The sequence below is a fragment of the Xiphias gladius genome, chromosome 19 (assembly GCF_016859285.1).
Source record: "Xiphias gladius isolate SHS-SW01 ecotype Sanya breed wild chromosome 19, ASM1685928v1, whole genome shotgun sequence".
In the NCBI taxonomy this organism is placed as follows: Eukaryota; Metazoa; Chordata; class Actinopteri; order Istiophoriformes; family Xiphiidae; genus Xiphias; species Xiphias gladius.
Window position 1 is genome coordinate 24,902,906 of NC_053418.1, and position 16,580 is coordinate 24,919,485.

Genomic DNA, 16,580 nt, shown 5'->3' on the forward strand with positions numbered 1-16,580 from the left:
GGCAACGCATTTTGGAAAAATGCAGCAAAAATCAAAGAAAGTCACGCAAATCATTACAGAAGAGGAATGTTTACGCTACTATATGTAACCTAAAGATTAGTCTGTCAGATTATGCAGATTGTTGTCTGAGTGATGCATGGAAATGTAAAGTGCATCACCCCGATGATGCTAAACAACCCTGGTCTGTTTCACAGCCCTGTAGAGAAAGTGACCACCCTACAGTATGGTGTCAGATCCTATTGAACTGTTGTATTTGGGCTGCAATGCTCACCCCCTTTTCACTTGTGCTGCGACAGTGGTAGGTCATTAAGTATTTATAACTGCTGGCTTCTGTGAGCTGACACACACACACACACACACACACACACACACACACAAAATTATAGCAAGCCTTTGCTGCCACTTGGTGTTAAAAGTGCAAACTACCATTATAGTTTAAAAGGTTCTAGTCTTCATGGAAACTTGACTGGCTGTCATTAGCCTCCATTAAACTGATAATGCCAGACACTTGTCCTATAAATGGTATCAAAATTTCTTTCCTTCTTTTTTTCCCCACACATACAATATTTTAAAGTTCTGAATTCTCCATACATGAAGAAGAAGGAGCATTATTTTTGTTTGGACGTTTTAAAAAGTGTAACTTGTATTGCAGTCGGTGAGGTTATTGGGAAAGTGAATACACTCTGTCATCATACTGACAGTGTGAGCGAGTGACTGTATAGCATAATGTATGATGAATTGTGTGTATAAAGAGCAATAGTAACATTCAATTTTCAAAAGGCCTCATTTGACTAAGAATTTATAGACAAAGGCTCACTGGGTGGCAGAACAGCACCAGCCACTGTAACATATTATCTATATCACATTACAGAGCTATAGGCTACACATAGTAATATCTGATGCTGTACTGTTTTGGATTATCTGCAATTGCACAGTATAGCTACTTTAAGTTAGCCAGAACACAACAGTACTACTACAATAAACATTAGGCAGCTATACCTTAAAAATAAAAGCGCACCTTTGCCACTTGCAAACTTGAACAGCTATGAGTATATGATAACGTTATTCACATCTCAGTGTGCTCGAAAAGGCTATCAAACATAGAAACCAGTTGTGTTTCTATGTTTTAGTTCTCATCAGGTTAAGAGCGGTAGAATTGGTACCATCCCTTTCGAGGTAGATGTGCTTCTGCTGCTCATCCAGTTAGTTAAGCTCAATACTTGTCCAGCTGCGAGAGCACAGCTGGAACAAGAACATGCAGAAAAGTAGATATGTCTTGAATATTGCTGGATTTATATTCTTATGGAGAAATAAAACCTTTAGATTCCTCACGTCAATTTCAATATTATTTTGTCCCAAGACTTGTGTTACCTTGCATAAAAACTTATTTTTTCTGGTCTTTTTTTTGTTGTTGTATTAGATAAATAACAATCCTTAAATGTAATCAACGTAGATTACATTTATGATTACATAGGCGTTAATATTTTGAAAACCGGAAGTTGTCTTTAAGCGACACCATTGGGTTCTTCGAGTGAAAAGTGTACCAATGCGAAATCTAGCTTGAGTGTTAGCAGAAGACCTGTCAGTTCTTATAACAAGTTTGTGTGTCGGAGCCACAGCACCTTCGCTGTTGTCGTTAGGCGACGATCTGCTAAGATGGCAGAGCTAAGGCACCGCGGAGCCAGAGACCCTGACCCAGCGTTACAACAGCAGCCGTCAGAGGACAAGGTATCGTTAGCTAGGACGCCGTCCTGCCATTTGGAGCTGATGCTAACGCTAGCTAGCCAGCCATTCTAAGGCATTAATGTGAGTGGCTCGTGTAACGTTAGCTATAGAAAAAGTCATCTCAAAGTCCATTAAAACGCAGGGTTTTTAACGTGTTTCTCTTTGGACACGGTCGCTTGCTTAGCAGACCAACATCTATAACTAAAGACCTGTTAGAATCCACTGAAGCTCGCTCTACAAATCATCCGCCAAACTACTGACATTTTAGACTTGATTGGCTGATGCTACTTCTGGTCTTCCTGACCGTGGGTCAGGTGGGAAACGCCAGGCAAGCCAAATGCAAAAGTTGACATTTTATTGCATTTAGCTCTGCTTTCTTCATCAGATATATGCTGACGTACGGAATGGCTCTACTCGCACACTAAAAAACTTTAAGCTATATATTTGAATTGGCTTCTTTATTTGCTGCCAAAGCAAAGCAACAGTAAAATGTGAAGTATTTGACTGATGATTGGTAAGACGTTTGCAGCTAGCTACAGACACGGTCCCCCATCAGAGCTCCATAAGCGTTCAGAAAGTCTCAGGCGAATCGCTCCATAACTGGTGAAGAGTGTCTTTGCTGTTAGCTGTTTGTTTTGCAGACAGCGTCAGCTAAAGTCAGCCGCTGGAGCTTGTTTACTGTGGGACTGCTAAACGGCTAGGGCTCATGGGCCCAGCCAGTGTAACAGCATTAGCTTGGCTGGTCGGACTGCTACCGCAATAACAACCGCTTCAGGCGTTCTGCTCTCTAGCTCTCTTATAATTAACCGCGCGTTGTAGTGCAACACAAGAGAGAGAGAGAGAGACACAGCCATGTTGTCGACATGGATGTAATAGTTGTTTCCCAGTGAATAGTCGGCGCCGGGAGAGATGTGTGGTGATGGCGGAATGGATGTGGGGATCTATCCAGGACCAGAAGACATGATTACAGAAGATTAGAGAGAGGCGGAAAGCAGATGGGGAAGCAGTCGAGGCAGTAGCTCCATCCCAACAACAAACCACACAGGGCATGATCAGGGCTTTTTTCTAAATATGCCGCTTTTTATTTAATTTTCTCTTAGTCGTAATGTGTTTCAGAATAGCGTAGTAGAGAGTACTCACTGAAGTTGCTTTTGTGGTGCTAATGTGGAGCAGTTGTTGGGTTATGCAATCAGTTATTCACAACAAGTGTCCTGCAAGGTGATGTGGGAATTCAGGGAAATAGGAAATTGTCATGGTTGCTTGAGGTGAGGGAGGACCACAGACAACATCACAGAATCATCCACAGCATGAGGTAAATTAGTTGATCTACTGGATCTTCTAACCCTGATCATACCAAGTAAAAAGTGGAGCCTAAAAAGAGTAGATTGAGAATCAAATTGAATGACCAACCGAAATCATGCGTGGTCTTAGGCTATTCAAAACGTTTCAAAAGAGTTGCTCTAAATATTTGTGTCTGAGTTCAGCACAACACGGCTGAAAGTCTGGATGACAAACCTCATCTTTTCCTTTTGTTGCTTTATTTGTGAAGGACCCACACTCCTCTGGCTTTAGATGTCTTGGTCTAAAGGCTCTGAAATCCCAGTGAAGATGGGCCTTAGAACATAATTGTGCTCATCATTTCACAGCTTTACATCTAGCTTGTTCTAATGAATTTGAGATAAACAAAATAAAGACACTCAGGGTTGCCCCTTATCTACCAGAACGCATGAAAGGGGAAGAGGGTTTATGTGAAATGAGCTCCTATTTTTAACTCAAGCATCCTGAATGACGGATATTGTCTCCATAGAAACCAGCAGGCGGAAAATGAGTGTGTGTGTCTGTGTGTGTGTGTGTGTATTCTTGCGCATGTTTCTGCATTCAGTTGGCGGGTTTTGACAGTTACTGACTAGTGCAAACTAGTTTGTAAGAGTTTCATAGAATTTGAAGGAAAGTCAATGAAATGTTTCCCTTTTCGCTTTAACCGGGAATCAGTGTTTTGCTTAGGGACACTAACAAAAGGGGACACAAACTGACTGTTGCAGATGACAAAATGTGATCCTCAGCCTCAATATTATATCTCTCAGCTGAATCCGTACAGCAGATTTGTGCTCAGTTTCCTTTTATAATGAAAAAATCTGAATAATTTGTTATCTAGTAATAACCAGAAAAATATGCCATAAACTGAAAGTACCTGGTCATAATGTGAACAAGAACAAGAAATTGAGCTGCCATATACTGTCATAAAATCAGTTAATATTGTTGTCAAACTGAATCACCGGTACACAAATATGAAGTGCTTGGATCTGTCGGTACAGATTTTTTATTTCATTGTGAATTTGGCTGGTTCCCCAATTGATGCAGATTAGGTAGATCTTTCAAGAAACTGAAAATTGCACTATATCATATCATATTCAGAGCATATTTCATGCAATTTAAGTGCCCACTGCCCAAAGTATATTGGTTTATCATTTCAAAGCAACTTCATAACCTGGAATTCATGGGAGACCCCTGAATGAACCATCACATTGAATATGGATGTAATATGGTGTTATGGTTCTCATTTTATTCATTTGTCGTACCAGAGATTTATATGAATAAAAAACATAACTATGAGGTGGTTACATTATCACAGACTTATACCAAGCAACTTTAACCTATTTAAGACAGGTCAAAATAAGCTGATAATGACAGAAATGTCCCCAGCATAGTCTTTGCAGTATGTCTGCTGTCACCATTGTAAAGGCATATAATGTTGATTGAGGCACAAAATAAAATAAGACAGCACAGTTAAATGATAAGACAAAATAACTGGCATGCTGTTAATGCAAAAAGTAACAAAGGTATATTATTAATATAGAAAATATCCAGCTGCAGTAATGTAGCGGTGTCTGACTGTTAAAGCCTGTGTGTAAGACTTAGTGGGTGTCAAAGAACAGCAAGCTGACCATCTGTCGTGTGAGTGTGAGGTGAGAACTGTGAGCCTAATTTGGTCACCAGCTGCAGAGAGGTCGGGGGGGGGCAGAGCGACCTGAGGAAACCTCTCTGTGTTCACCAGAGGAGCTGTAACTGTGTGTAACTGCGTCCATCTGATGACATCCTTCCTTTGGTTATTGTTTCCATGGCGAGGCAGAGAGCAGTATGTTTTTAAGCAGGCATCGATCAGTGAACAGATGGTTCTGAAAAATCGACAATATGGTGGGAGACGATTTGGCGCAGTGTTCAGCCTCCCATACGCAACCCTGCACTGGCAGTCCTGCTGCTGTTTGCTTAATACAGTATGTCCACCTGTGATACCACGAACCCCTGGCTATTTGTTCACTGACATATCAATATTTGTTTGAGTACATATCAGTTTACAGTATAGAGAAAAATATGTATTTTTTTAATTAAGGGTGTTTATGAAAGGACCGGACAAATACAATTCAGCAATGATAGCGTAGCAACCTGACTAGGCAGGGCAAGCCTGTGAAGCTTTGAATTTTCCACCTGTTGGAGCACTGTGCCCGTGTCTATCACCTTTCCAAAACCAAAAACAGGGACGCAGCAAGGCAATTGGACAAATCAGTGTATCTGACAGCTGTAATGTAAGCTACACACGTTAGCATGCCTTGCTTACTAGCTTACTGCCTACAGTAATGACCTTGCATTAGTTCCAAAGCCAAGTGCGCTATCATTAGCTAACAACATTATTATGTGGTATTACAAGTTACATAAGAGAAATACATGTTCAAGTGTGAACCATACCCACTGTGTGTTTCATGATAAATTACTGTATCCAGCTCAGACAGTTTGTTCTGATTGAAGTTAAGCAAAACAGTGAAAAATGTATTTTCAGGAAAATTCTCATCCGAGGCAGCGGATCCTTCTTTCTGTGGGGAACAAAGCGCTGGAGAAATGGTGCAAGATGTGTTGTGTGTTTGTGCTGTAAAGGGCAAGAAATACCAAGATGCACCTAACCCAGATACAGTATCATGGGATTTTAGTTTGAGGCCGTCCCATGGCAGTACAGTAAGTTCTAGTCGGCTGTTTACATTGTGAAATGAGGAGCTTCATTTACATTCCTTTAGCCGCATACGCCCTGTGCTACTGGAAAAAATGTAAATACAGATGCCAAATGCCATATTCATAGATAGTAGCAAAGAGATAAAAGTAGACATTTTGGAGCAAAATTAATTGAATGTCATATTAATATACAAGTAAGAGCCATGCTTGAAATGTTTCATCGCTTCTCAATGAATTTAGGAGGGAATAATCTAAAATATCAATGTATATGAAATGAAAAAGATAGTTTCTGGTGATTCTTTGGTTGCTCCTGTGGTTCTGTTGCTATCCTTACTAAATGTCCGTGTCTTCTTTCCCGCCTGTCTGTATGCGTGTCAGGGTTCAGACAGTGAGCTGAAGGTGGAAAAAGATGGGGTATTAGACGGCGAGTCAAAGGTGGATTCAGGGGTCCCAGAGGTGCCCGTCCCTCCTGATGACACCCCCGAGGTTCTAAACAAGGCCCTGTCTGGACTCTCCTCAAGGTATGCTTACTGTTGAAGAGAGAACCACATTGCTGAGTGTTGTGTGCAGTAATGACAGCTGTCTGTTTACCAGAGTGTTGAGCATGTTGAGTAAACTTGCCCTGAATTTATGATGGCCAGCAAAAATAAAAATATCTATAGTTTTTGGACACTCATTATCTAAGGGACCGCTTTGAGTTTGGTATTCTGAGTTGTTCTGTTAGTCACTACATGTTCTATGTAGAGCTGCTAACCTAAACAAGGGGCCCATGTTTTTCCTGGAATTCATCTTAGGACTTGTACGCATGTGGAGGTGACTCATCCAGAGGAATCCCTGCTCACCCATAGTTTTCTTTGAACAGCGGATATAAGTCACTAAACCGTAGGATCTGTATTTCTGGAAGAAACATTAATAATATCTAACTTGGGTTGTGTGTGTGTGTATGGACACAGTCACACTATTGTTTTCAAAGCTGCAGTTCTGGAAAATATATTCAGAATGACACAAACAAGGCAGTTTACACAATACACATAATGAATCAGCACAACATGTGTAAGGGATAATGCACATTGAGGTGTCCTGATATGTGAAAAAAAAACAGATGTGTTTTCTGTTTTACAATTCTAGTGTACAGCTGCCAGCCAATCAGAAAGTAGTATTTTTCATCTTTATTTTTTTACTTTTCTGTGGATCCATTTGTAAACCAAATGTTGGGTTTTGATTGTTAACCTCTGGTTTATTCTACTTCGAGCTGGCATTGAACAGAAGTGTTTGTGTGCTTCTTTCAGATGGAAGAACTGGTGGGTACGAGGCATCCTCACACTAGCCATGATCTCCTTCTTCTTCTTCATCATCTACCTGGGCCCCATGGTGCTTATGATGATTGTGAGTACAAACAACACTGAAGATGCTGTGCAAAAGGTTGGACGGGGTTTGAGCTGAGCTGTCCAACAGAAAATGGGAAATCATGTATTTTTTTGTAGCTCCCGTGGAGTGAAACACCACTGGGGAAAAAGAGTTATAACAGTTAACAAAATTCATGGTTTAAAATGTAATGTTTAAGCCATGGTCTCATATTTATATGCTTGGAACTTTGGAACTTTGGAACACAAATGAAAAAATGTAATCTCATGAGTTAATTGGATCTTGGCTCTCTAATAACAGGATTGCTGCTTCTGTCATCTGGGAATTCCCTCGAAATGGGCCCTGTCAGCCACTTTGTGTCAGTAGGACAGCAGGCCACAAGACATTCTACCACCCACACACACACACACACAGACACACAGTTCTGATGCTCCCAATAGTTTCATCCCTGGTGACAGAGTGTTTCTCTGTGCAGGTCCTCTGTGTTCAGATCAAGTGCTTCCAAGAAATCATCACCATTGGCTACAGTGTCTACCACTCCTACCACCTGCCCTGGTTCAGGACATTGAGCTGGTGAGGATACACATGCTGCACAGTCCCACATTTTAAAGAGGTGTCATGAGCGCAGCAAGTTTCCTTGTTTGCATCTTTCTTATTTTTTTGTCTCCTGTTTTGTTGCAGACTTCCTGAGGTTTGTTTTCTGACCTGTTTTAAATCTTGAGTAGACTGAAGATTATTAAGGCAATCATTAAAAATGGCAAAAATACTGTGAATCATCAGTGGTGTTTGGTGTAGAATATAGAAGCAGAGGTTTTCAAAGTCCGACTCTGTGCCCTCATATCAGTCTCTCCACACCGCCCGGGGGAGGCACCCCTCATAGTCTGAAAACCTCTGGTACAGTGTGATAGATAGCAGAGTCCTGACATTCACTATGCCATGTGCCTGAAAAACCTGAAGAAAAGTCAAAGCACTATGTGCAGTTAGCACTTTGGAAGGGCAAACTATTTGTGCTATTTCTGCACGAGTCTACGAGCACAGTTTAGTCACATGATAGATTCCTTTCAAGATTTTATCGAATCAGAGCTTTTCCACTGTCAAATCCCTGCAAGAAATATGATGCATCTTTGCACCAAAATGCAGCATGTTACTGGTTTTTCTGCAGGCATACTGAATTCAGAGTCTGAGTAGCTGCTGTCATATTGCTGTCAGAGGAATATCTTTGCTCCAACCTTTTGCCGCACAGGTACTTCTTGCTGTGTGTGAACTACTTCTTCTATGGTGAGACGGTGACAGATTACTTCTTCACGCTGGTGCAGAGGGAGGAGCCGCTTCGCATCCTCAGCAAATACCACCGCTTCATCTCCTTTGCCCTCTACCTCACAGGTGCAAACACTAGAAGAGACTGGAACTGAAAATAAAGCCTATCAAGGTCTATTCTCATATTGGTGTGTGGAAAGGATGGAATAACTTCCTCCAAAGTGCAGTTATCTTTTTATTTTGTAAATGCATCACATCATCTTGCCAGTCGGCCACAAAAAGATGAATGTATTCGTTCAGGTTGTTCAGCGTTGTTCCACATTTTGTTGTAGTATAGTACATTTTACTGCATAGACAGAAAAAAGTCATCAAAAATTGAATGTCAAAATTTAGAATATCAGCTTTGAAAACTTTGGGGCCCTGATTGGTGAACCATATTAGATTAAATACTTCAAAGTTGGTTATTTCAGACACCATGCTAACTGGAGAAGTCCTACTTCCTGTGCTGCAGGTTGTCTCTTAGTAATTCAGTGGTACTTTAGCTGCTAACTGATGGCAAACAGGATGTGGTGAGGAAGGAAGCACCCTGCCCCCTGCCACTAGTTTAAGGGTGAAACTGAATGGCCCTGCTTTCTCATGTCTTCAGTGTGAAGATAATGGTGTTATACCTCCAAATCTGCAGTGTTTTGTCATGAGATCTTTTAAGATGTTGGAAAAGAGTAAATGTCGATCTGAAACTCGTGAAGGGACTAGCTTCCCAGGCTTCTGATTATGTCCCTCTAAGGTGTTTCATACATTATTTGTCCCGTTGTTGCAGGTTTTTGCATGTTTGTGCTGAGTTTGGTGAAGAAACACTACCGTCTTCAGTTCTACATGGTAAGTAGCACCCGGTCACCTCCCGGCCACCAGCCTCAAGGCTACTGGGTTATTGATGAGGCTGGCTAAAATACAGGCCCTCAAGTAAACAGAGAAGTGGGCCAGAGACTGCTCTCCTTGAAATGTCTGGCACACAGATAATTCCAACTGTGTTCAGTTACTCGTGGTAGCCAGAGAAGCTGGTCTGTCATTAGAGAGGATGAGACCCAAGACAGAAGAATGTGTCTTTGTTCACCAACTGACAGACAGCCTCTGCTCTTGTGTCAGTAGTTGGTTCAGTATTGATCCTGGGGAGGTTTTGCAGAGCACAGACACTTTTACAGCTGCACCTACACAAACACTCCCACCTGACAGTTGAGTTTGTCCATTCCTCTGCTGCCTGTAAGTGAGGAAATGAGGAGTACAGCTAGTTCCTACTGTCGAGGAGCAGGTGCTTACACTGTCCACATTTTTCACTCACATTCTGGAAGTAATGAAGCTATTATCCGGTCACATTTTGTCTGTTGCCACCAGAGTTTGTCCAGGAAAAACTTCACATCAACCTTAAGTCATTCTCCTACAGAAATGTATTACCAAGAAATCATTTGTCTCAGAAATGTTGTTGCTCTATGTCCAGGCTGTCAAGAAATATTCAGAGTTATGCTCTAAATAAGCTCTGTCATTATCAAGATAAGAACGCTTTGTGCCGAAGGCAAAAATAAACTTATCCTAGTGTAAACATAGCTGGTTAATCTTCTCTCCACAGTTTGGTTGGACCCATGTGACTCTGCTGATTGTGGTGACTCAGTCTCACCTAATCATTCACAACTTGTTTGAGGGGATGATCTGGTAAGTGAGCAGTGCTTTGTGTCCTTTTATACTGTACAGCTTAACTAAATCAGTGGAAATACACAGAAATAAAATCTATTTATGCTGAAATGCAATTATGTTATTTTGTCTTGAGCATGTACGGACGATTAGCTATTAAATCGTCACTTTTCCAGATTGCCTCACTACACATAAAACATATTTTAATTTAGTCTTATAATGACTGATGTGAACTCTCCTGTGTCTGGATAGGTTCATTGTGCCAATTTCCTGTGTGATCTGTAATGACATTATGGCCTACATGTTTGGTTTCTTCTTTGGCCGCACCCCTCTTATCAAGGTTGGTTTGTATCATCATTCTTTTTAGCTCTGTAAACCAATTATGCAAGCACCAGATGTCTGGTGTTTTGCAACAAGAGAACACACACGTTAGTAATAAATTACTACCTGTTATTTGAAGATTATTCTCCTCTCCAGTTTTGGTTGTAATGCAAAGGCAAGTCTGTACTGTGTGGCAAACGCAGTACAGACTTGCATTATGCATGGTGATATATTAACTTTGTATCCACACCTCGACTGTGTTTGCTGCAGCTGTCACCTAAGAAGACATGGGAGGGATTCATTGGTGGATTCTTCTCCACCATTGTGTTTGGCATCATGGTAAGATGTCATTTCCTTTTCACCACACGCCTTTATAGAGAATTTAGCCCTTTGTGTGCTCTGGTCCTCCCACCACCGTGTCGACGTTCTCCCACAAGTTTCTAAAATCCTTAAATGTCCTTTGTAAAGTCCTTAGATATTCACACATTCATGAAACAGAGCCTCATGGTCTGACGGCTGATTGTATGTTTATATACAGTAACCCTTTTGCTGTAATGTAATGTTGCCATATGTGCTAGCATGGCTTGGTGACTCAGTTTACTCTAAGTACTTTTACGCAGTATATTTTTATGAAGACAACAAAAATGTGAAAAGGGTTCTTCTATTTCATAATCTTCAGACCAAATAGTTTGCGTATATCTTGTGTCATCAGTGTTATCTTGAATAAATCCACAGCCAGATAAGACATAATACAGCTGTTTTCACAGGCTGATTAGTACACCCTGTGATTAGTAAATGGACTTTGACGTGTAAGGCCTGACGTTCTCCCACAAGCTGTATCCAGCAGGTTAGTGTTGGAGCTGTAAGTGATGTGACTAGCGAGTAACTTAAGCTTGCTCACCTTCCAGCTCTCCTATGTGATGGCCGGCTACCGCTACTTTGTGTGTCCAGTGGAGTTCAACAATGACTCCAACAGCTTCCAGGTGGACTGTGAGCCATCTGACCTTTTCCAGCTCCAGGACTATGCCCTGCCCAGCATCCTGGAGTCTGTGACTGGATGGGTAAGACTCACCTGCAGCCTCCTTCATTTTAAAAAAAATAAATAAATAAAAAAATTGGAAGAGCCCTTTATTGGACAGTCCCACTGTAAAACACTGGTTGAATGTTGTTTGCTGCTGGTCCCTGTGTGGTGTGACTGTTGTGAGCTAACCCTTCCTTGTTGTCTCCACAGACCACAGTGCGCCTCTATCCATTCCAGATCCACAGCATTGCTCTCTCCAGCTTTGCCTCCATCGTGGGACCCTTTGGTGGGTTCTTTGCCAGTGGCTTCAAGAGGGCCTTCAAGATCAAGGTAGAGATGCAGGACACCATCCAGAGATGACCTTAGGCCTTCAGTAATCAATCAGCGCACATGTGGAGCCACTCCACTTTCAGTCTGCTGCGGCTGTCTGAGTCTTATCCTGTTCATATTTGCATAGTTGCCTTGGGGTTGGCCTGCTCAAAAAAACCCTTTTATATAGTCTGACATAGCCATAGAATATAATGTGTGTTGTGCTTGATCACATGCAAAATATTCTATATATTTATTTCTTATGTACACATTTATTTAACTTATTTTATTACTGTTAATGACTTTTCTGTCTTTTATATTATGTTAAGAGTCCAAGCATGTGTACTATCCCTTGTCCTTTCAGGATTTTGCCAACACTATCCCGGGTCACGGCGGCATTATGGACAGATTCGACTGCCAGTACCTCATGGCCACATTTGTTAATGTCTACATTGCTAGCTTCATCAGGTAAACACACAGCACCTGAATGAAATGGTGACATGTAAATATTTTGTGTTTGACCTTTGCTTATTGTCAGATTTTGTCCTCGACGCCGTCGTGTGCACTCAAATAATGCTCTACGCAGCAGATAAGCATTTCAAATTTCTTTGGCAACTCTTAGCCTCAGAAGTTTTGAGTACTGTAGGAAGTAAGCTAGTTAGCCGTACATGCTAACGATCAACATGTTGAGAAATATGAGCCCGATACTCCTGCCATGCCTAGTTACGGTTGCTCATTTCTGTTGAGTTGATTTTCAGGAGAGGATGTGTGTTTGATCATCTCTCTGCCTTCTCTCAGGGGCCCCAATCCCAGCAAGGTGATCCAGCAGCTCCTGGCCCTCCGTGCTGATCAGCAGCTCCACATATTCAACTCCCTGAAGGCCCACCTGACAGAGAAGGGCCTGCTGCCAGCGCTGGAGGAGGCCGTCGCCTAGATCTGCCCACACCCACACACCGGCTCACCCTGAAGGGGAAACAGGAGGGCAGCACCCGAGGGTTCTGTGCAGCCTTGGAGGTCTGGGAGTATCGCAGTGCTTTGTGTGAGCGAGAACACATCTGAAGGAAAAAAAAAAAAAGGACCAACAACAAAGAAAACCACAAAAAACTACAGCTTTGCGTCATTCCATTTTATTTGGGTATTAGAGTCGTGTGTGTTCTTTTTTCATATAGTCTGTGAATCATATTTCTGACAGCAGTGTTTTCAGGTTGAGTTGTGAATTACTGAACTGTTACACATTTCCATCATAGCCAACTTGTATCTTCTCACACCGTTCAACAAAGTGTTGGTCAGCTGTACACCTCTACCTGTATACAGGACATCCTTTATATACCTATTAGTGTGTGTTAATATTTTATTGTACTTTTTGTTTTTTGTTTTAATGCACTGCCGTCAACCCTGTTACTCACTGTATTGTTACTTCAGCTGCACCCCCCCTGAAAAGATACTTTTTAATTTTCTTTGTTGTGATTGTTTCTATTTATTAATAGATGGTTTTTATATTTGGTATGTTAGATTATATCTTAAGTCCGTGTCTGTTTTATTCAGACTGAATTCACTCTTGCCATCTACTGTGTGCATTTATGTGTGCGCGTCTTTTTCCTGTGTTTGCTGCCATTCAACATTTCAAAGCCTCTCATGCTCGGCCAAATCATTGTCATCATATTACCATGTGTCATCATGCAGAAATGTAAGATGAAAAGTGAAGTTACACTGAAATATTTGATTGAATCTGACAAACGCAGAATCCGGTCTCTGAGTCAGATGTTTCCCCACGGTTGGTGGTTTTGCGCATTAAGGAGCTGTGTAGCTGTGCTCCATGAAAGATGGTCTTGTGTGGTGAATGAAAACAGATCTCTGAAGGCCAGAGGGATGGGCACAATCTGGAAACAATCTCCCTTCCCCTGGTTGCTATTTCATGGCAAAAGCTGAAAGATTCTCAGAGATAGATTGCAGTATTGTTTTATGTATTTATTTTTTATTTTTTTGGTTTAATTGACCGGTTCTGTGTTTAATACTTTTTATCTGTAACAAAGAGCTGTTTAAGATTTTACACATGTTAAGTGAGGTGGTGGGATTGTTCATTATGGCCTCTGTTTCTGACACTGTTGGGATGGGACTTTCTGTATCAGTGCAAATAAGGCACAGTTGATGTTCTACACAGAGGCAGAAACACCAGTTTCTGCTTCTGTGCGTTCTAACCTCGCCATGCTCACAGCTTTGGAGCAGAATATGTGACTATCACTGGTTTACATGACCTGTTTGAGTGGAACGTTTGCTGTAAGTTGTGCCAGTTGTGTTACCATGCATCTGATGCTTTAGTTTGTGTTTGGCAATACAGTCAGCTACTGTATGCACACCAGTATTCATTCCCAGAGGGTTTGCAGTAGGACTCTGTGATATTTATGCCACTGGCAAATGTTTGTTTGATTTGGTGGTGAAAATATAAAAGCTGAAGCTCCCTTACTGTTGGTTCATTTCTGTTTTTCAAGCTTTCTAAAAGAATTTCACCTACAGTCTATAGTTATGTTGGCAGATGTCAAAGGGGCACTGCAGTGATTCTTACACATAAACATGGGCACTACTCAAACTGAGTAAACAGTTCTATCATGTCTACAAGGTCTCCGCAGGATTTTTTAAAAGTCTGGCAAAATAACCCTGATGATGTCATAGTGATGTCATCCAAGATATCTCAGAATGCGCTCGGAGACAAAGAGGGGTGTGGAATTTCAAAAGTGTGGGCATTTGTGAGGAGGGTCAAATGAAAGATGCTATTGAGATGCATTGTGGGAGGTTTACTATCCACTGAAGGTCATGTTATCTCGGCCTCAGCTGCATCAATTTTGGCGATTCTTATTTTAATCTGTCTCTTGCGAGTCCCCCAGCTTTATGGAAGTGCACTACTAAATTGCTGGAATACTCTTAAAGCTGCCAACACAAACTGTTTTGTTATTTTGAGCCATTGACTCCATTTGAAGTCAAACGGACGGAGGTCTTGATAGATTACCATGTGCAACAGTTGGACAGCAAATTCACGAAGCTTGTGTTTAAAACATCCGATAGGTACATAGAAAAGGCCCAGATTGTTTATCTTGACGTGACCAAGTAAATCTCCAAATGGTTAATTAATTACAAGTTTCTGGGTCGTTAGGGGGAGATGAGGGCGCTGCAGAAAAAGCTAAAGTATATTCAGTGTAGGTGAGTCCACCTCTGGTTAGACAAAGATTTGGCTGTAGTCATCCCAGCACACTCAGTTAATCACCTCATCAAGTTTGTGCACATTCAGCATTTTGTTTTTATCCAATCAGGTAAAAGAATTCATTTCTTCTTGTCAGCGAAACCAAATGCACGGTGGAGGCGGCGTGAGTGTAATACTGTAGGTGTTAACGTAACCAGACAGAACTGTTTCAGTATTCATTGTTATAGGTCGAAACAGCAATATAAACAGTCATTCAGTAGTCAGTGTAGCAGGGATGTGGAGCTCCGTATCTCGGTGTCCTTACATGGTGATCATATAAAACAGCTTAAAAACATGCTATTATGCTGTTATTATTACATGCTAGGTACAGTAAATGACTGCTTCACTTGTCAGGGTCATTTTGGAAACTTTGCCACCATAGATTTCCTCTCATCAGATTCTGTCCTCAAAAATGTATATATGTTTATAAGAAATTGACTCAAATGTTTTTTTGTTTTTTTTGTTTTTTCTAAACCCAGAATTTGCTTTGGTTTCAACATGGCAATCAATTTCTAAGAGTTGACATCAGTATTCTTTCAGATGGTATGAACCACTGTATAAACCAAGCATGGCTTTACACGTTTTTCTGTTTTGCATCTGAATGTCACTCCATATTTATATTGATGTCTTTCCATACATGTCTTTGAGTTTGACTTGTGTGATATCCAACCAGTCTTAACTATTTAATATATTTATTTTATTTACTGTATCCTAATCAAACCTTTTCAAAGTTACTATATCGTACATTTAAGAAAATGTTCAGAGATATGTTGAGTGTTCTTTAGTATTTTCGGTTAGAGGAATTATTAAAGTACTATTGTTGCCGTATAGTAAAGAGTACAGAGATAGCAGAAAGGTATTTTCTCTCTGTTTTTTCTTGCTGTGACTTTAGTGCACTCGGGTGTCTTTTTGGCTCTTCCCTGGTAGCTGTTGTGTGCATCAACTTCTATATCACAGTGCAAGTCGAAGCAATGCAGATACTTGTAGCACTGTGTTGCATCATCTCCTTTTCAGTAGACAGGAAGTTTCCAGAAAGTAATGTGAGGACTGGTGTCTCAGCACTTGTGGATATCTTACATTTCTTGGGCTTCACCCCCTCTGTAGTGGATTGATCGTTGAGGTTTTTTCCCTGCAGCTCTGTACTGCCATTTTCCTGTCTGCCGTTACAGACGGCCACTAGAGAGAGCTGGAGCTCATGTGGTTGCTGTATTGAGTGTAACACTGATCCTGGATCTGAGCAGAAAGGTTTTGGACCCTTTGCACTGCTGTTTGATACATTCCGGTACCCCTAAAGTTGAGATTTGCTCACATGGAGGCGGAACATGAGGGCTAAACATAACACTATCAGTGCTTTTTTGTTTCATGGCACCCAGGAAACCCCCCCGTGCCATTTTTAATCAACGCAGTGCCATTTTGCAGTTGTGAATCCTGCCCGGCCGGGACCCTCTTAAAGGAATGTATGGCAGTTGTGACTGTCCCATATACTGTGTACGCTCCCCTTTGTGGACAACTTATTTTGTGGTTATTGATCCTTTTAAAAAGCTGTATGATTTCAGTATATTATTCTTAAACTGTGTAATGGTTTGTGTTGAGTTGTACGTTTGTCTAGCGCAAACTTGTACCCTTTTGATGCTGAAATGTGCTTCGCCTTGGTTGAGAGAA

General features: G+C 41.2%; 1 protein-coding gene across 1 annotated transcript; it reads left to right on the forward strand.

Annotated features, from left to right (window-relative positions):
* Positions 1-1,509: 1,509 nt before the first annotated feature.
* Positions 1,510-14,146, forward strand: cds2 (CDP-diacylglycerol synthase (phosphatidate cytidylyltransferase) 2). The gene is made up of 13 exons (XM_040154739.1): positions 1,510-1,728; positions 6,106-6,248; positions 7,017-7,113; positions 7,568-7,665; positions 8,336-8,475; positions 9,167-9,225; positions 9,971-10,053; positions 10,285-10,372; positions 10,624-10,692; positions 11,262-11,414; positions 11,585-11,704; positions 12,048-12,151; positions 12,482-14,146. The coding sequence occupies exons 1-13, from the start codon at positions 1,657-1,659 to the stop codon at positions 12,615-12,617; spliced, it is 1,362 nt and encodes a 453-aa protein (XP_040010673.1). The 5' UTR covers positions 1,510-1,656; the 3' UTR covers positions 12,618-14,146.
* Positions 14,147-16,580: the final 2,434 nt, after the last annotated feature.

Coding starts and splice junctions, on each gene's coding strand:
- cds2 (XM_040154739.1), top strand. CDS start 1,657: ATGGCAGAGCTAAGGCACCGCGGAGCCAGAGACCCTGACCCAGCGTTA. Junction 1,729..6,105: donor AGCAGCCGTCAGAGGACAAG/GTATCGTTAGCT, acceptor TATGCGTGTCAG/GGTTCAGACAGTGAGCTGAA. Junction 10,693..11,261: donor CCATTGTGTTTGGCATCATG/GTAAGATGTCAT, acceptor CTCACCTTCCAG/CTCTCCTATGTGATGGCCGG.